Source organism: Salvelinus sp. IW2-2015, linkage group LG22 (assembly GCF_002910315.2).
Source record: "Salvelinus sp. IW2-2015 linkage group LG22, ASM291031v2, whole genome shotgun sequence".
NCBI classification, from domain to species: domain Eukaryota; kingdom Metazoa; phylum Chordata; class Actinopteri; order Salmoniformes; family Salmonidae; genus Salvelinus; species Salvelinus sp. IW2-2015.
The window spans coordinates 13,209,637-13,230,822 of record NC_036862.1 but is presented as its reverse complement, the minus strand read 5'-3'; the positions used below and the strand labels follow the sequence as shown (position 1 = coordinate 13,230,822).

Here is a 21,186-nt window from a genome sequence, read left to right as displayed (position 1 = left end):
TAGCACACAGCTCTCCCCTCTAGTGGCCATTGCATATGTCTAGAGTCATGTGGAGGACAAATGGTTTGCAAATCATTTCTAATCTATAAATAAGCAAAAGTAAATCAATATGTTCAATAACCCCAACACAAGGGGTGGGCAATTCCAGTCCTCTGGGGCCTGATTGGTGTCCCAGCTAACACACCGGACTCCAATAATCACCTAATCATGATCTTCAGTTTAGAATGGAATTTGATTAAATCAGCTGTGTTTGCTAGGGATGGAGAAASAGTGACAACAATCCTGCCCCCGAGGACTGGAGTTTCCCCACACTGTAGCAACTTCTCTATCAAAATAAACGTTACCAACACAGGTCATCATGCAGAAGGAAACATGTCAAGGGTCAAATTCCAGTTTTAATCATTTCTGTTTATTTGAGAAGCACATTCCCATTAGCATTGTACAACTGAAACCTACAGTGGTCTCCCCTACCCAGTCAGAGGGGTCAAGTGAACAAAGTTCTCTATACTGTATTTGTCAAGGTTTTGCAGATTTAGGGATTGTGAGCAGGACCAGTGGGGTTAAGGCTGGAAGCTGGTGTAGAGAGTTCTATGGTCAGGGTTTCTTTTCACCCGCATTGACGCAAACGACGGCTTTGGCAAAGACTGCCCTCTTGCCGACTAGCAGGTTGGGACTGGGGGTTAGTGGGGAGGGGCTAAAAAATAAAAAGACTGCCCTCTGCCGACTAGCAGGTTGGGACTGGGTGTTAGTGGGGAGGGGCTAAAAAATAAATACCTGCCCTCTGCCGACTAGCAGGTTGGGACTGGGGGTTAGTGGGGAGGGGGTAAAAAATAAAAAGACTGCCCTCTGCCGACTAGCAGGTTGGGACTGGGTGTTAGTGGGGAGGGGCTAAAAAATAAAAAAGACTCCCTCTGCCGACTAGCAGGTTGGGACTGGGTGTTAGTGGGAGGGCTAAAAAATAAAAAGACTGCCCTCTGCCGACTAGCAGGTTGGGACTGGGTGTTAGTGGGGAGGGGCTAAAAAATAAAAAGACTGCCCTCTGCCGACTAGCAGGTTGGGACTGGGAGTTAGTGGGGAGGGGGTAAAAAAAATAAAAAGAGGTGAAGGGAGGGAGAACAGTCCTAAAAAAAAAACAGGAAATAACAGCAAACATTCGCGCACACCAAAAAACTAAAAGAATTGATAACAAGCAGTCAAAACTCATACAAAGTGACATCAAATTGCCTTCTCCTGCCCCACACTGTTAGTCTCATTCATTAAAGGCCCAGTGCAGTCAAAAACGTGATTTGGCTGTGTTTTACATACATTTGCACACTATGCGGTTGGAATTATACTGTGCAATTGTGAAAATGCCCTTTTAGTGTAAGAGCTGTTTAAAAACACAGTCTGAAATTTCTGCCCGTTTTGGTGGGATGGATTTTTGGCCTGCCCGGTGACAACGGGTAGTAAATTTGTTAATAGACCAATARGAAAGAGTTCCAAACCTCTCTGCCAATAACAGCTAGTTTTCCCCTCCCGAGCAGACCAGTCCCATACAGTCCTATCAAAAATTGTTGCTTAAGAAATTGCTCTTTACCAAGATGATATTTTTACCATTTTAATTGAACACAATTACAGTAAGGTACTTAATTGTTACCTAGAAATTATTTGACATTGAGATAAAAACAGCTGCATTGAACCTTTAAACTTTCACAGACTCCCTCTGTGAGCCAGCCAGTCAGTCCTCAGTGGCTGGCTCTCTGGTCAGTAAAGTTGGGGTCAGCTCTAGCAATGACAGCATGGCTAGGACGCGACTGTCAGTTGACCAATAGGCAGAAACGTTGAGCATCAGGCCCCATGCAGAACACAGAGCACCATACCACCAGCATGGGCCCACTCATCATGAGTCCAGTTTTCACATGTACTAACATCCGAGTAGGGAGCTAGTCAACTGCTAGGAACTCAGAACAAGGTGATAACGAGCAGAGAGAGAGAGCTGACAACACAGGAGAGAACCCCAACMCTGGTCTTTAGTTTAGCACCAGGGGGCAGTGGAGTCTAGAGGGAGTAAGAGGGGTGCTGGGGAGGGCCCCTTTACCTCCCGTCCTCCCTCTTAGCGCGGGTCTGCACCAGCTCGCAGGGCTGCAGTACCCAGTTGTTGTCGTGCAGCCCCACACGGCAGCCTGGTGTGTCCTTGTCCGTACGCCGGCAGCACATCCAATAGGAGCGTCCATAAGGCAGGTCGTGGTGGTAAGGTTTGGGGTGCCAGCGGCAGAGAGACACGTCGCCCCGTTCGTACTGCCGCTTGCACTGCTTGCAGGGATCTTCGCGGTACAGCGGGTCCTGGTTCCAGCGCGAGTCGGTGGCGGGCACACCGTACATCTCAATCAGAACCTTGAAGTCGTAGCAGGTGCACTTGAGGGCGGCCAGCGAGCGGGTGGGCAGGTAGCTGAAGATGTTGACCATGATGTGGTCGGGCAGTAGCAGCATGTACTGACGAGGCTCCAGCAGCCGCTGGATCTGGAAGCGGATCTCCAGGAAGTCGTGAGAGACGTGGCGGTAGAGACGGCACAGGGAGGGGTCCGAGCAGTCCTCCACGCCGGCCAGGGGGGAGTCCGGCCGGTCAGCAGCATCCACAGCAGGATTGTTGTTATTGGTGCAGTCCAAAGAGCACATTCCATTGCTGCTGCCGGTGCCACTGTCCTCGTCAGACCCTCTCTGGGGCTGCAGGAAGAACAGCTGGCCTGGAGGGGGGTCCTCTGAGCCGTCGGCCCCACTGGGCATGGCGAAACAAACCGTCTCCTCTTGCACATTCTCTGTGCTGTCCTTGCCATAGAACACACACTGGTCTACAGCACCCGTGACAACCACCTCCACGTGGAAGCCAGTCACCCTCTCCCGGGCCACAGGCTTCTTCTCCCCAGAGCCGAGCTCCTGGCTGGGGTCAGAGCTGCTGGAGGCTGGCCGGTCCGTATGGCCCTCCCCATGGGGGTCAGCTTTTGGAGAGCCAGCCAGCAGGAGGCTGGGGTCACGTGACGAGGGGCTGACCAGTTGGTAGAGATCACAGGTGATCTTCTCGTTGGCCCGGGCCCCCGCCTGGCYCCCTCCTSCCCCACAGCTCATGAACATGCAGCGGGGCCGGCCTGCGGGCTCTGACTGCGAGCCAGGATCTAGGCTGGATACCCGGAAGGCAATCCTCACTTCACCTCGGCCGTGGGTGGGCCCAGAGTCCCCGCTCCTCTCCCTCTCCCTGGGGGAGTCCAGGCCCGACACAGGCCTCAGTGTGTTCTCCAGGAGCTGATGTTGGGACTCAAAGTGGGCTATGGCCTTAGCCACACGCCGCGACTCCTGCTGCTCCTCCTCCTCCAGGACACTGTGTGGGGTGTGCGGGGGCTCTGGGCTCTCTGACAGGAACACCATGGGGCTGGGGTCAGAGACTGTGCCCTGCAGGAGCGTGTGTTCGGGGTGTTCTGTGGCAGTCTGTCCCTGGGTCACCATGCCCTGCAAGGCCATGGCWGTACGCTGCTCTACCAGGGCCACCATCTCAGCAACGGACAACAGGTCAGTCTCGCTCACTCCCGGGATGTCCTCTGGGGTGGAGGCTTCTGGGTGCGGGGGGGCAGGGATAATGTTTGTCTGGGCCCGGGCGGGGGGGTCATAGGAGGAGCAGCGCCGCCTGCGCTTGGCCTTAGTGCAGTCCGTGGCCCAGTTCCCTTTCACCTTTATGGCGCTGGGTCGAGGCAGGCCCACCCCACTGAACTGGTGGGCCACGAAGAAGGCAATCTTCTCCTTGGTGTTGCCCGGCTTGATGACGTACCAGGTGTCCAGCAGCACCCTCCCATCCTCCATCTGAGTGGTGCTGGGAGGGGTGGAGGGAGCCTGCAGTGCCGAGGCCGGGTCGGCGTCTGGGGGACTGTTCTCGGAGCCGGCATCCTCCTCCTCCTCCTCCTGGCCATCCACACTTCCCCCGACCTCCAGCGACGTGCGCCCCGCAGTGTCAGCCTTGCAGAGGAAGGGGGCTGCCCCACTGCCCCCCGTACCTCGGGGCTTGTTCTGGGAGTAGGTGCCAAAGGGGCGTGGGCACCACAGTCGGATGTGGGAGAAGGTGTCTCGGTCCATCACGGGCCGGAGGGAAGCATATCGGCGGCGTCTAGGCTGGGCATCTGCTGTGCACCACGCCACTCATTCTCTCTGTGCTAGACAGTAGGCACCGTCACGGGAACAGGGCATACAATCTGTAGGGAGAGAGAGGAGTTTTATTACAATACTCACCATCATAGGTCAACTAGCCGGGGGAGACAAACATGAGTAATGTCATTTCATCAAATKTAATTAATTAGACATCTTCTAAAAATGTAATTTGAGGGAGAATTTCTTCCTATGCATTCTACATGTTGCATTAGTATTAAGTCCCTAAAATGACCTCATCTAATTGTGTGACATGCTGATTCAGAAGCAACCACTATGGAAGGTTATTTCAACTCCTAGCCATTCAATACAGCAAGAGCACAGCAAATGACAGGCAAATCAGCTCCTAGCCTCTTGGCGGTTCAGAAACAAAGGTCACAAGTCAGGAAGACTCATGCTTTCAGACAGCCTCAACAGCTAAACTCAATTAGTCATTACATACGCTGACTGTAATATAAATTCTCTCGCCTTGAAGGTTTTCAATCTAATTAAAGGCTTCCATTTCRGAGCCTTGTGTCTGGGGCAGATGAAGGGAGATATAAAGGAGGGGATGAGGGGAGGAAAATAGATTCCCATCCTGGCGCTTCAAAGAGGACCTGCCTAATAGGAGGCAAGGAAGGCATATGCCTAACCTATTTWTAGAAGGGGAGAGTAGTGGTTGATGTTGAGAGTCTAAAGGACCTTGGCTGCGGCCGGCAGGAAAACCGTTTACGCAGGGTGCCCGTGCCATTACATGTTAGCATGCCAAAAATGTGGCACTGGGGGCTTAAGAGGAACAAGTGGCGCAAGACTGTTTCAACAAGATATTTAGACCTCTGTGATGGTGTCTTGTTGTTAATATGGTTTTGTAATTTCGTATATTTTGTGTGTCTGATGCATGTAGGGCTCATCTGTAAAATACACCCTGTGTGACTTCTGTCAACAAAAAAATGTAAAGTATAAAAATAATATGTGAGACATGCTGATTCAGAAGCAACCACTATGAAAGGGTGTGAGACTCTCACTGGATCAAATTTCACCTTCTAGCCATTCACAGCAAGAGAACAGCAAATGATAGGCAAATCAGCTTCTAGGCGGTTCAGAAACCAAGTCGCAGTGCACGTGATATACACTGCTCAAAAAAATAAAGGGAACACTAAAATAACACATCCTAGATCTGAATGAATGAAATATTCTTATTAAATACTTTTTTCTTTACATAGTTGAATGTGCTGACAACAAAATCACACAAGAATTATCAATGGAAATCAAATTTATCAACCCATGGAGGTCTGGATTTGGAGTCACACTCAAATTAAGTGGAAACCACACTACAGGCTGATCCAACTTTGATGGAATGTCCTTAAACAAGTCAAAATGAGGCTCAGTAGTGTGTGTGGCCTCCACGTGCCTGTATGACCTCTCCTACAACGCCTGGGCATGCTCCTGATAGGTGCGGATGGTCTCCTGAGGGACTCCTCCCAGACCTGGACTAAAGCAATCCACCAACTCTGGACCAGTCTGTGGTGCAACGTGGCGTTGGTGATGGAGCGAGACATGATGTCCCAGATGTGCTCAATTGGATTCAGGTCTGGGAACGGCGGCGCCAGTCCATAGCATCAATGCCTTTTCCTCTTGGCAGGACTGCTGACACACTCAGCCACATGAGGTCTTAGCCATTGTCTTGCATTAGGAGCGAACCCAGGGCCAACCGCACCCAGCATATTGGGTCTCACAAGGGGGTCTGAGGATCTTCATTTCGCGTTACCTAAATAAGCAGTCAGGCTACCTCTCGCGAGCACATGGAGGGCTGTGCGGACCCCCAAAGGAAATGCCACCCACACCCATGACTGACCCACCGCCAAACGGTTTCTACTGGAGGATGTTGCAGGCAGCAGAACGTTCTCCACGGCGTCTCCAGCCTGTCAATTCTCGTCACATGTGCTCAGTGTGAACCTGCTTTCATCTGTGAAGAGCCAACAGGGCGCAATGCGGCGAATTTGCCAATCTTGGTGTTCTCTGGCAAAATTGACAAAACGTCCCTGCACGGTGTTGGCTGTAAGCACAAAACCCCCACCTGTGGATGTCGGGCCCTCATACCACCCTCAGGGGGAGTCTGTTCTGCCGTCTTTGAGCGCAGAACATTAGCACATTTTTGTGCGCCTTGCTGGAGGTCATTTTTGCAGGGTCTCTGCAGCTGCTCCTCCTGCTTCTCCTTGCACAAAGGCGGAGGTAGCGGTCCTGCTGCTGGGTTTGTGCCCTCCTACGGCCTCCTCCACGTCTTCCTGATGTAATGGCCTGTCTCCTTGTAGCGCCTCCATGCTCTGGACACTACGTACAGAACACCAGCCAAACCTTCTTTGCCACAGCTCGCATTGATGTGCCATCCTGGATGAGCTGCACTACTGAGCCATTGTGTGGTTGCTAGACTCCGTCTCATGCTACCACTTAGAGTGAAAGAAAAAAAAAAAAAACACCGCCAGGCATTTCAAAAGTGACCCAAAACCAGCCAGGAAAGCATAGGAACTTTTGAGAATGGTCTGTTGGTCAACCACCTGCAGAAACCACTCCTTTATTGGGGGTGTTTCTTGCTAATTGCTATTAATTTCACCTGTGTCTACTTCCATTTGCACAACAGCATGTGAAAATTTATTGTCAATCAGTGTTTGCTTCCTAAGTGACAGTTTTGATTTTCCACAGAAGTGATGATTGACTTGGTTACCATTGTGTTGTTTAAAGTGTTCCCTTTATTTCTTGCAAGCAGGTGTATTTTCAGTAAACGGGTGTGCGCCTGAAATGGCCAAATCCACTAATGTGAAACTTGTCTAAACTACACAGGGGTATAAAATCGAGACCAAAGCCATGGCATTCTTCATAGACAACATTGACTTTCATGAAGAGGCTCAGTACTTTTTCAACATGGCACCCGTCATAGGATGCCACCTTTTTCAAAAATAATCTGCCTTGCCTAGAGCTGCCCTGGTCAACTGTAAGTGCTGTTATTGGGAAGTGGAAACGTCTAGGAGCAACAACGGCTCAGCCGCGAAGTGGTAGGCCACACAAGCTCACAGAACGGGACTGCCGAGTGTTGAAGCGCATAAAAATGTACTGGTACAGTTAATATACAGACTACCGGTCAAAGATTTTAGAACACTTACTCACTCAAGATTTTCCTTTATTTGTACTATTTTCATAATTGTAGAATAATAGCAAAGACATCAAAACTATGAAATAACACATATGGAACCATGTAGTAACCMAAAAAAGTGTTAAACAAATCAAAAATATTATATAAATTTGAGATTCTTCAAATAGCCACCCTTTGCCTTGATGACAGCTTTGCACACTTGGCATTCTCTCAACCAGCTTCACCTGGAATGCTTTTCCAACAGTCTTGAAGGAGTTCCCACATATGCTGAGCACTTGGCTGCTTTTCTTCACTCATCCCAAACCATCTCAATTTAGTTGAGGTCGAGGGATTGTGGAGGCCAGGTCATCTGATGCTGCACTCCATCACTCTCCTTTGTAAAATAGCCCTTACACAGCCTGGAGGTGTGTTGGGTCATTGTCCTGTTGAAAAACAAATGATAGTGGGACTAAGTGCAAACCAGATGGGATGGCGTATCGCTGCAGAATGCTGTGGTAGCCATGCTGGTTGAGTGTGCCTTGAATTCTAAATGAATCACCAACAGTTTCACCAGCAAAGCACCGCCACACCATCACATGCAGAGATCATCCATTCACCCGCACCGCATCTCACAAAGACACAGCGTTTGGAACCAAAAATCTCCAATTTGGACTCCAGACCAAAAGACAAATTTCCACCTGTCTAATGTCCATTGCTCCTGTTTCTTGGCCCAAGCAAGTCTCTTCTTAAATTATGTCCTTTAGTAGTGATTTCTTTGCAGCAATTCGACAATGAAGGCCTGATTCACACCGTCTCCTCTGAACATTTGATGTTGAGATGTGTCTGTTACTTGAACTCTGAAACATTTATTATGGCTGCAATTTCTGAGGCTGGTAACTAATGAACTTATCCTCTGCAGCAGAAGTAACTCTGGGTCTTCCTTTCTTGTGGTGGTCCTAATGAAAGCCAGTTGTATCATAGCACTTGATGGTTTATGCGACTGCACTTGAAGAAACTTTCAAAGTTCTTGAAATTCAGTATTGACTGACATGCATGTCTTAAAGTAACGGACTGTCGTTTCTCTTTGCTTATTTGAACTGTTCTTGCCATAATATGAACTTTGTCTTGAAGCAAATAGGGCTATCTTCTACCTTGTCACAACACAACTGATTTGCTCAAATGCATTAAGGAAAGAAATTCCACAAATTAACTTAAGGCACACCTGTTAATTGCAATATATTCCAGGTGACTACCTAATGAAGCTGGTTGAGAGAATGCCAAGAGTGTGCAAAGCTGTCAAGGCAAATGGTGACTATTTGAAGAATCTCAAATATATTTGTAATTTGTTTAACACTTTTTTGGTTACCACATGATTCCATAGTTTGTCTTCACTATTATTATTATTTCTACAATGTAGAAAATAGTAAAAAAATAAAAATCCTTGAATGAGTAGGTGTCATAAATACAATACTGGTCAAAGGTTTTATGTACACTACCGTTCAAAAGGTTGGGGGTCACAGAAATGTCTTTTTTTTTGTCCATTTAAAATAACAAAATTGATCAGAAATACAGTGTAGACATCGTTAATGTTGTAAATGACTATTGTAGCTGCAAACTGCTGATTTTTTATGGAATATCTACTTAGGCGTATGGAGGCCCATTATCAACAACCATCATTCCTGTGTTCCAATGGCACATTGTGTTAACTAATCCAAGTTTATCATTTTAAAAARGCTAATTGAGCATTAGAAAACCCTTTTGCAATTATTTTAGCACAGCTGAAAACTGTTGTTCTGTTTAAAGAAGCAATAAAACTGGCCTTTAGACCAATTGAGTATCTGGAGCATCAGCATTTGTGGGTTCAATTACAGGCTCAAAATGGCCAGAAACAAAGAACTTTCTTCTGAAACTCAGTCCATTCTTGTTCTGATAAATTAAGGCTATTCCATGCGAGAAATTGCCAAGAAACTGAAAATCTCATACAACGCTGTGTACTACTCCCTTCACAGAATAGCCAGTTTGCGCTGTTCTGTGAAGGGAGTAGTACACAGCATGGTACGAGCGCTTCAGTTTATTGGCAATTTCTCACATGGAATAGCCTTCATTTCGCAGAACAAGAATAGACTGATGAGTTTCAGAAGAAAGTTCTTTGTGAAGATGCTGGAGGAAACATGTACAAAAGTATCTATATCCACAGTAAAACGAGTCCTATATCGACATAACCTGAAAGGCCGCTCAGCAAGGAAGAAGCCACTGCTCCAAAACCGGCATAAAAAACCCCGACTACAGTTTGCAACTGCACATGGGGACAAAGATCGTACTTTATGGAGAAATGTCCTCTGATCTGATGAAACAAAAATAAAACGGTTTGGCCATAATGACCATCGTTATGTTTGGAGGAAAAAGGGGGAGGCTTGCAAGCCGAACAACACCATCCCAACCGTGAAGCATGGGGGTGGCAGCATCATGTTGTGGGGGTGCTTTGCTGCAGGAGGGACTGGTGCACTTCACAAAATAGATGGCTTCATGAGGTAGGAAAATGATGTGGATATATTGAAGCAACATCAAGACATCAGTCAGGAAGTTAAAGCTTGGTCACAAATGGGTCTTCCAAATGGACAATGACCCCAAGCATTCTTCCAAAGTTGTGGCAAAAGAGCTTAAGGACAACAAAGTCAAGGTATTGGAATGGCCATCACAAAGCCCTGACCTCAAACCTATAGAACATTTGTGGGCAGAACTGAAAAAGTGTGTACGAGCAAGGAGGCCTACAAACCTGACTCAGTTACACCAGCTCTGTCAGTAGGAATGGTCCAAAATTCACCCAGCTTATTGTGGGAAGCTTGTGGAAGGCTACTCGAAAAGTTTGACCCAAGTTAAACCATTTAAAATCAATGCTACCAAACACTAATTGAGTGTATGTAAACTTCTGACCCACTGGGAATGTGATGAAAGAAATAAAAGCTGAAATAAATCATTCTCTCTACTATTATTCTGACATTTCACATTCTTAAAATAAAAGTGGTGATCCTAACTGACCTAAGGAAGGGAATTTTTACTAGGACTAAATGTCAGGAATTGAGAAAAACTGAGTTTAAATGTATTTGGCTAAGGTGTATGTAAACTTCYSACTTCAACTGTATATATAAAACATAGTAAAAAGACTGAACAAGCCCCACTTTTTCCATCCTGTGATCCCAAACAAGTTGAGACAGACAGCACTAGTATAATACTATAGTTTGGCGACTCTTACCAGGCAAACGTAGGCTGATATCTAGCCTATCTATACTTGTCGCCAGTTGAAAGCATGATAATGTGAAATGTGTACCTTCGGCTGAAGAGGAAATTCTGACTAGTCTGCTACCCAGGCTGTGTGTGTGTGTGTGTGTGTGTGTGTGTGTGTGTGTGCGTGCGTCAGAGGCCAGAACTACTCCTGGGCTGGTTAAGGGCTTTATAAATCGCACAGCTCCAGCTAAGAGCCTGCAGATTACACCCTGTATGAAGTACATCCCAGGGCCACCACCCTACTCCGTTTTTATCCCCCCACATAAAAGTATTTGTTGGCGTAACAGGGACAGTGAGTGTCAGTCTTTTTGTCCATCTTTGTAACAAACACTGGCACTTCCTGAAGCAGACAGTGAGTGGCAGATTTGGCTCCAGTCAGATTCCCTCTCTATTGACCAGTGTCTACTATTTAGAACCACCAACATTGCTTCAGAAGATGGAGAGATGGAGGGGGACGGCAGTCGCACTACCAGTCACCCAGAGGCTGGAGTCAGTAGCTTTAATCCATGCTGTTGTCTTCGTTGTCAATTCATAGGCTACCCGACGGTTTACCCTGCAATTTAATTAGGAAGTAAGGCGGCCAATGAACAGGTGGTAGTAAAATGCTACGATGGTAATCGATGGCATGCAGTATGCGGTTCTAATGACTGGCCTAGTAGCCTATAGGGTAGCTATTTTACACTTGTCTCCATACCAGGTGTTAAACAAGACTGAACCCTGCAGGGAGACACCATCATATACAAGTTGTTTAAAGACATCTATACTGGCTTAATATCAGGTAATGAGTAATAGCCTGAATTTATGAGAAAGTCCACATAAAATATGAGGACATGAGACTAGAAGTCCCTTCATTGTATTCGAATGATATCCACGGGCCAAAACATGGCCCAGATGTTGCCGACAATCTGTATCCATGAAGACTTCATTCCCCGACAGATGATAAAACCTCTGCAATGATAATGCAGTTTTCATTTCTCATTTGAAACAATTCCTGCAAATTAAGGCTGGTTTTAATCTTTTTGCATAATCCACCAAATCCTGTCCATGCCCAGCCGCAGTACAGAAATCGCTGAGTGGCGCGCCAGAGGCTCATCTCTCACTGGCTCCCCAAGTTGTCCCGACCTCTGAACTACACACACCAATGCAGGAGGATTCATTCCTCCATCATGACCTCGCTCAAACAACCCAGAGGCTTTCTGTTGGAGGATATTCAGCAGGCTCAACATCATAACACAATGCTCCAGATTAACCAGGGAATGTATAGAAACAAAACAGTTGTCAATTGGCCACATGACAGCCACAGAATAAAACGTAAATTCTAAAACTTGCGTTTCTATCTGGAGCATTCGGAAACATTGCGCCCACTAAAATAGTACCGTTAGAATAGTCTCAGGCATTGAAGGAATGTTCAGCACTACACCAGTCCTATTACAGAGAAAATGTCATATTGAAAAGACAACTTAGGCACAGTAAGCAGGGAAGGACCTTTCAAACAAAACCAAAAAAACTTATTTTCTTCTTCTTCCAATTCCAGGCTGTCCTCAGATAATTCAGACAGGCYCCTCATTCACCTCCAGCGCTATCCTCCCTCTCAGAGGCTTTGAGAATGGTGGACAATGCAGGGAGGTGATAAATGGTGCTTGCCTTGGCTGCCCCTGCAGGGACAATACAGCAGTAGCCCGGGCAGCAGGTGAGGCTGATGATGCTCGTCTACAAGAACAATGGACTCCACCCATCCCTGATAAAATGAACCCAGAGTGCCTTCGTCATGAGAAGGTCAGGCAGACAAGCTGGCTATAGAAGTGTATGGTCTGTCAGCTGTGCTTCTCTGGTAGTGAACAGAACTGCATTGAACTGCAATGGATATCTATGCACTCCTTTAAACTATAGCTCTTCATCAGGTTGTTTCTTTCCACCATGTGGCTTCAACCAAAAGAGTTCATCATCAACCACCTTACTCAAATAGTGTTGGTTGTAAGGGTGAGGACAGTGSTTGCCAAAATGGTGAATTGTTTATCTGTAAACATTGAATACAAACCCTGTCAGTACAAAACKGATACACAGGCTATTCTGAGAGGATTTTAGGCTGAACCAAGCAGGCGCATCAATGGATGTTCCCTGGAACTTAACTATTGAATATTTTTGGCATCTTCATGCCAAAGGCTTTACATTTCAATGCCCCATTGCTCCACTATTCCCATACTTCTGATTCTAAAGTACCAAAGATAAAGATGTATAGGCCTAGTTCTCAGTTGAATAACAGATACCAGCTCACCAACAACATAGGTGCTCATCCTGTAGTTTGATTACTTCTTTCGTCTTTGAGAAAAGATTAACGCCCACAGATTATATATTTTTGGTCCGGTCCAGACCGGCCTTTTTTGGCACAAATAGACATCCATGATTGGTTCAGATTTGGACCAGACTATGTTTCACAAGTTTTTCTGAGCACAATACAAAAAGTTGAGTACAGTATACTTCAGTACAGCAGAGTAGAAAAGAGTTCAGTTCAGTACACAGTAAAGCACACTAGAGTACACTAATGTACTGTGCTGAACTACTAAAATATTTAAGTGCCTTTGAATGGGCTATGGAAGTAGGTGCCAGGCGCACAGGTTTGTGTCAAGAACTGCAACGCTGCTGGGTTTTTCAAACTCAACAGTTCCCTGAGTGCATCAAGAATGGTCCACCACCCAAAGAACATCCAGCCAACTGTGGGAAACATKGGCCAGCATCCATGTGGAACACTTGACACCTTGTAGAGTCCATGCCCTGACGAATTGAGGCTGTTCTGAGGGCAAATGTGGAAACAGACATCAGTGACTGGTTCAGATTTGGCCCGGTCCAACCAAATTTGGTCTCATTAAAATAGCCAGTGTGTAGAATAATATATGTGCATATTTCTACATTTGTGTGCCTATTTAGGATACAACACCTTAATATCCATAATGATGCATGCATTTGTGTGTAGTACAGATCAGGGACCTATGATGTAATTATGTTACCGCAATTCTAAATCCACTTCACATACTGTAGTTTAATAACCAAAATATATTTTTCAATAACCAAAATATATCAAGGTGTCATAGCTGACACCCCATTGTTTCTGCAGACATTGTTGAATCTTAATTCAGAATAGATATTTAACAGTGTTTGGAAAACGTGGTCACCTAGCCAATGCTAAATCAAGAAGCTGAAAAAACAAAATAGACAGAGAAACGTTACTGCACTGAGGAAGTACAGGTGACATGGACTCTAGCTATAAACAAAGCGCCTTCAGAATTTTAAGGCACATTTCCATTAGGTTGTAACATACAGGTAGGTGGTCAGCATGGGTAACCATGATTAGCCAAGGACTAATTATTGACATGCTCATAGGTGTTCATTCAGTTGTCTAACGCTGATCAAATGGTCAGTTGAAATGTGCAAAAATGTCAGAATTTTACAAGAATTGTGCAATCTTGCTAGGAATAGGACGAAACAGAAATCCAGCCTGTGTGTTTAACTATTCTTACAACTACAGTAACGTTAACTAAGTTTACCCCTGAGGTTCGTATTAATAAACCAAGTTGGTTAACTAGCTAACTAATGTGAGCTTACGTTAGTTATCTGATAATCACTTTTGCTAACTAGCAACTAAATTATGTGCAGGCCAAAGAAGTAACGTTAAACACTCATGTTAGCTAGGTAACGTTAGCTMTCAAAGCTAGCTAACCAACTTAATTTCTTTGCTGCTAGTTTAGCTTAACGTTAAAAAGTTAACGTTGGCTGGCTATCTAACTAGGCTAAGTTAGCTAGCGCGCTATAGCCCAAAAGGCCAACAACAATCTCGTTGTTACATTGATGTTACAAACACTCGCCAAGGCGCGGCTAACTGATAGGCACCAACTGATYGTCTTTGACGAAAATAAAACGAGTTAGCCAACTACGTTAAGGGGTGTAACGTTGTGGGGTGTAACGTTGTGTGCTGACTAGGCTAACGTTGGTTAGCCAAACAAAATTGCAATGGAACCCATATTGTGTGTTGCTGGCTAACGACGTTGACTAGCTTTTGAATTTAAATACAGCTAAGCTTCGCTAAAGTGAAGTAATTAATGTTTCCGTCATCTTACCTGTAGATCCGCAAGCACTTGACCTGCAACAGTGCTGATGACAGTAACGTTACTAGCAAGCCCCCCCGGTCGTAAGCCTGTTTTCCTYTCAACAACCGACCGATGAATCAGATTGAGCAAGGATAGGGGTGCAGGTGACTCGGGTTATCTTTTACTTGTCCACGTAAACTAGCTAGCTATCTGGCTGCAGAGTACTTTCCAATATCAACCTAATGTTAATATCGAAGCCTACTGTCCGTTTTTCAATTGTACACAACCTATCTATACTGATCCTGTTTCAAACTCTTCCTCGTTCATCTGGCTACCTTTTCAGAACTGACACAGGCTGACCTTTACGGTATGTTCCCTGAACAACCAAAATAATCGGAGTCAGAACATCGGTGGAGAGGAAGGCCATCTTGTTGACAGGCAGCTGCATAAGGCCCACAGCCAATAGCAAGGCAGAGTCGATGGTGTGCCCATATATGGCATATATGGCCCCACTCACCCCCCTTCTTTAGGTCTCACTCCTCCGCATCTCTTTCAATTCAATTCAATTCAAGGGGCTTTATTGGCATGGGAAACATATTGTAATGAAACAGGCAGGGAGCAGGCCTCGAACCCTCGACCTTCTAGCCCGAAGTCCAGCGTGCTATCGACTCTGAAGTTCCCCTGTAATTATTGGTGTCTGATTTGTCTCCACTTTTGTAGATAGGGGAGATGAGCCCCTGGTTCCAGACATCAGGAAAGCAGCCAGAAGTTTGTACTATGTTGAACAATTTAAGCACAGCATTTTGCAACTAAGGTGTGCTGTTTTTCAGCATTTCATTTCTGATATCTAGACCACAAGCCTTTGGTTTTATAGCTTTTCATTTTGTACTTATTGGGTAATCTAGTGGATTTTGGTTGTTTTTAATTACTAATTCAAGGATGCTAAATTTWACTTGAATTTCTAATTGGTTAAGTCTTTTTGTGGGATATTTTTGTATAGATTATCAAGATACGTTTTCCAAATTCCTTCATCTTGTATGGCTAATTCTTGTGGCTCTGTCATGCTTAAATTGTTCTCAATGTCCCAGAACTGATTTTGGTCAATTGTGTTTTAAATTTCATCAAGTGTCTAATTGGTATAATTCAATTTCTTGCGTTTCAGTGTGTTTATACTGTTTCAGAATTTCAAAGTATTCATGGCATAGCTCTGGATTGTTTTGATGCTTATTGTTTTTCATTTGACATTTGTCTTAGGTGTTTTCTAATTGTTTAACATTTGTTATCAAACCATTTTTCAGAAACATTGTGTTTTCTGATGTTGCATTTCTTTGGTTTTCTCATTTGCTTTTGATGCTGCTTTTTGGAATATGCAATTKATGTTTTGAGTAGCCGAATTGACACCTTCTCTATTGTTTTGGTATTGTGAGTTATTGAAGAGCTGTATAGAGTTCATTTCATTTAAGTTCAATGTTTCAATGAATCTCTCTGCACTGTTTGGAGCCAAGCTGTACGATTGGTTCATGTTGTAGAGTTTTTTGGGCAGTTTTTTTATGAGTATTGCTGGTTAATTTCTTTAGAAACACGTTGATCTGACAATGGTGTCTGACGGTGAATGCACTAATGGAGAAGGGGTCGACGTCAGTGATGGCATAATCAACTACACTTGTCCCAAGACAAGTGGGACAGTAAGTAAACCGACCTAAAGAGTCCCATCTGATTCTACCATTAAGCATGTACAGGCCTAAGGCCCGACAGAGACGCTCTAACTCCTTCAAATTTTTGTACAGTATTTGGTCAGGACTGTTTCTATTATTTATAATAAGGCAACTCTACAAGGAGAGGTGTCCAAATATGTGGTGGTTACCGCCCGCATCAGTGTAGTCAGGCTCAGAATAGTGTCTCGCTCGCGCTCACAGTTTTATTACTATATATACAAATGAAGGAAAAAGAAAGGAACCCTCAATGTGTCCAAGGTATATCATTAGCCCAACTGCATCTCTGAGCTTTGTAGAAAGTCCATTGAACTCCAGACAGTCCTTAAAGTGCAGGTCTCGCTTTACATCGTATATGATTTAGGACTGGTAAACAACTTGCCTCCCACTGTATTTACAGTTTGAAGGAAACCATCAGCAATGCAACACTGATCTAAACAATGTGTGAACATTCTCTCAACAAAACTGAATGCATTGACGGATGACATTTGTATTTTGCAATAAAGTGTTCAAGTTGGCGTACTATCAGAGTAGAAGATTGTTATAAGTCCTGTAAATGTATTTGGGGATTGTATCATTGCTTGAGATTTGACAACAAAATACTAATGCCAAGATTTTATACTGCCTCTTCTTCAAATGCATGATGTCCATGCATGCAAATAGTAGCACATGTTTGTGTGTAGAAGGAGCTTAGAGCAGCTGATTACAGTCCAGCAGAGGACCAGATGGAATTTCTGAGTGTTGKGCTCCATGCTTGTACATTATACATGCTCCTGGAGCACCTCCTGGAGTCAACTTAAAGCAGCCAAAGCCTAACTGAACTTGGACTATATTCGGGAGATAAAAAATAAGTTTTCTTTACTAAACAGAAATACCATGAGTATAGCAATAGGCCTAGTATATTTCTTTCTTACCAATTAAAAAAAGAGCAGTCAGAGCGTACATGGCTATCCGAACAGCAGAGGACGAGGTCACATATGACCCAAAAAATAAACATTTAACTTTTCATGATTTTTACTGCAAACTATATACTTCTGAGAGAAAACATACGGAGGCAGAACTCCATTCCTTCCTAGAGGGAATCTCGCTACCTAAACTATCAGAGACCGACCGAGAAGATCTCAACTCCCCCTTCACTCCTGGAGGCAATTACCTCCATGCCACCTAACAAGTCCCCAGCCCAGATGGATTCCCCAGAGAGTTCTACAAAGCTTTATGGCACTAGCTTAGCCCTATTTTCATGCCAATGCTGGGTGATTTTTGCAAAAACGGAGTTCTCCCAGACTCTATGCACACAGCTCGCATTACAGTGTTGCTCAAAAAAGACAAGGACCCTCTATCCTGCTCGTCCTTCCGGCCCATAAGCTTGTTGGATTTTGACTACAAAATAATTACCAAATTGCTCGACAAAAGACTAAACACTCCTCTTCCCAAAATAATAAAAGCGGACCAAACTGGATTTATTAGAGACCGGTACTCTTCTGATAACATTCTCCGTCTTTTTGATATTTTTGATCAAGTAAACGCACAGAAGACCCCTGTCCTGTTGGCTTCACTGGATGCTGAGAAGGCGTTCAACAGGATGGAGTGGAGCTTTCTGTTCTGTCTTAGAAAAGTTCAATATGGGCCCAAACTTTATTAAATGGATTAAGTCCCTATACTCTCATCCAAATGCCATGGTGACTACTGACGGACTGAACTCTGACAGATTCCCTTTGGGACGGGGCACAAGACAAGGGTGCTCGTTGTCCCCCCTGTTCTAATTGTTGGGGGCGGAGCCTCTGGAAGAGTCGATAAGGAGCAATCCAAGTATTATGGGTGTTTCTGCAGGCGGCCTGCAGCACAATATTTTGCTCTACGCTGATGATGTCTTGCTCTACATATCCAACCCTGAGAAATCCCTCCCTTCCATTTTAGACAGAATTGCTCAGTATGGCAAGTTTTCAGGATATAAGATACATTTGAACAAATCCACTGTTTGCCATCTCAATCTTACACTCACCAGCTCTATGAAGACACTATGTCGGTTCCAATGGAAGACACAGGTGTTTCAATACCTTGGGATCTTCGTAACACCAGATCTGAATAGCCTTTTCAAGGAAAATTATCTTCCACTCCTGGATCGAATCAAGAACGATCTCCAAACCTGGATCTCCCTCCCAATTAGCTTAGTCGGAAGAATTAATGTCATCTGTATGAACATCCTCCCTAGATTGAACGATTTATTTCAGATGCTCCCATGCTATCCCCCAGTTTCCTTTTTCAAAACAACTAACCAAAGCATCACCAAATGTATATGGGGCAATAATAAACCTAGGATCAAGTTCTCCACTCTATCGAAACCTGAATCTAAGGGTGGTCTTGCTCAATTGTACTACTGGTCTGCCCAAATCCGTAACATGCTAACATGGATCACAAACAGAGAAGACTCAACGTGGATTCAGAAGCCCAATCCTGTGGTTCATTGGCCCTTAGCTCAATTATATTCATGAATAACTTTAGTGAAGTGGGCAACATAGCCAAAACCTTTGTGATTAACAGCACCCTACTAGAGTGGAGGGACTGTAAGAAATACCTGGGCATTTCCTCCCAAATATGTTCTCACTCGCCTATAGTATACAACCCAGACTTGCCAAAAGCCCTGAGTGATGCCAATTTTAATCTTTGGCATACTCTAGGAATCAGGACCTTTTCAGAACTATTTCATCAGAAAACCACTACACTGAAATCMTTTCAARAGCTCTGCAGTGAATTCAATGTGCCAAGATCCATTAAAAAATATATATATCTTCAAATTAGATATGACATTTCCTCATTTACTTCCAAGAGGAGGTTTAGAGCTCAGCTGAATGAAGTTGAAACCCTTCTTGCTACAGCACAATCCATTAAAGGCAAAATCTCCTATATCTATAGACTCCTTTCTGAGAAAATAATCTGGGAAAGGGACCTTGGTCTGACTATCAGTGATGAGTTATGGGCGGAGGTTTGCGACAGGGTATACTGCTCCTCTACTAATGTAAAAATGAAAGAATCKAATTACAAATTTTTGTACAAATTTTATTACACTCCAATGAGACTCCATAGAATGAAAACAGACATTTCTCATAACTGTAAAAGATGTACCTCTGAAAGTGGAACCTATATGCATGTATTTTGGAGCTGTAGAGAGATTGCCAGATTTTGGCAATCTATACATACTGCTGCACAGAAAATACTAGATGTACAGTTTGATATGACCCCGTGTATCTATCTTCTTAATGCCCAGAAGGACTTTGTTCTTGATCCTGACAGAGAAAATTTGTTTATGACTATCACATACTTTGCTAAGAAATGTATTCTTCTATTGTGGGCTTCTAATACCTCTTCTACATTTAAAATGTGGATTGACCAGATTGTTGACTTTCTCCCTCTTGAAAAGCTCACCTCCACAAGAGACAGCCCAAGTTTGATAGACTCTGGTCTCCACTACTCAACTATTTTTCAAATTGGACAGAGTGAATGGGGTGATTAGGGAAATGAGCAGATACATGTTGTGTAAGGTGCTTTAAAAACAAATTATTTGCTCGMCGTCTCAGCTAAGGCTGGAAATAGCTAATAAGATCCTTGATAGTGCTGCTGCAAGTTTATTTTTTATATATTGTTTTATATATATTTTTTTTTAAATAATTATTTTGTTATGTTTATTTTTTTATTATTATTGTTAGTTATTTTTTTATATATATTTTTTAAGTCTGTCACATCTGTGAATGTGGAATGTGTTTTGTTGGTTGATTGAAAAACAAGAAAACTTAATAAACACTTTTTATTTTTTTATTTTAACATGCTCCCAGACCTTCCACATGTAGTTACAGTTGCACACAGTACTGTCAAAATATAAATTATTCTCATTAAAGCTGCAATATGTAACTTTTTGGGGCTACCTAAATTCACAGAAATGTGTGTTATAGATCTGTCATTCTCAGCAAAGTAGTACTGCTAGATTTGGGGTTCTACGCAGTCAAATGTAACAGATAACTACATTTTTAATAAAGAACTGTACAAATGACATCAATATTTAAAATATATATCATTAAATACAGTAATATGAGATCTGTATGTAAAACATTTACATTTGACATTTTAGTCATTTAGAACATTCCATTCCAGCTAAACATACCATTCCAGTATTTACATMAAATACAGGTATAAAGAGGTATTTTGTCATTTCGACACAAAATACATTTGCTACTACAAGATTCTCAGTAACAGTAACAACAATTGTTTTACTTGCTATGACTGTGRTATGTAGTTGTTTATCTACCTTAGTTACATGCTGCATATCATTTTGCCCCACTGTAGTATCATTGCGCAAAATAGTAAGCAGCATCATCTGGATATGTGTGCGACAAAAGTTCAACATTCGCCTTCTTCTACCATTTCTGTCAAGCCGTCTACGCAGACAGTTTGACGCATACGTTCGATAAATCCAACGTATGCACCACACAGAACGTACAATAAATGCCTCTGCAATGCAACGCTGCAAGGCAAACGCAGTGTTTCATTGGAAATTAATAAAATTATTGTGTACTAAAATGCAAAACACTGTCGGTGTGATCGAAGTGTACTCTTTTTGAGCAGACGGCTGGCGCTGGCTGGCTGCTGCAACATAGCATCAGATAGATGGGCTACACATACAGAGACAGAGAGGCGCTGTATCGCTCGCTCGTATGCTTTTTCTGGTGAGATCATGTGTGCCTCTTGCGAATTGAATAACTTATGAAACACAGAGAGACGAAAGATACWTTATTTTATATTTGTTCTTTTTTTCTTGGGCAAAATGTTCAACCATAAATAC

The 21,186-nt window shown here is 43.9% G+C and overlaps 1 protein-coding gene across 2 annotated transcripts; it reads right to left on the bottom strand.

Annotated features, from left to right (window-relative positions):
* Positions 1-387: 387 nt before the first annotated feature.
* Positions 388-15,100, bottom strand: LOC111949411 (F-box only protein 46-like). Of its 2 annotated transcripts, XM_070434039.1 has the most exons (3): positions 14,671-15,100; positions 7,519-7,716; positions 388-4,214 (listed from the first exon to the last, which is right to left on the bottom strand). In XM_070434039.1, the coding sequence occupies exon 3, from the start codon at positions 4,096-4,098 to the stop codon at positions 2,074-2,076; it is 2,025 nt and encodes a 674-aa protein (XP_070290140.1). In that variant the 5' UTR covers positions 4,099-4,214; positions 7,519-7,716; positions 14,671-15,100; the 3' UTR covers positions 388-2,073. The 2 variants fall into 2 exon arrangements, with proteins under 2 accessions (XP_070290140.1, XP_023822313.1); XM_023966545.3 differs by lacking the exon at positions 7,519-7,716.
* Between the last annotated feature and the right edge of the window lie 6,086 nt (positions 15,101-21,186).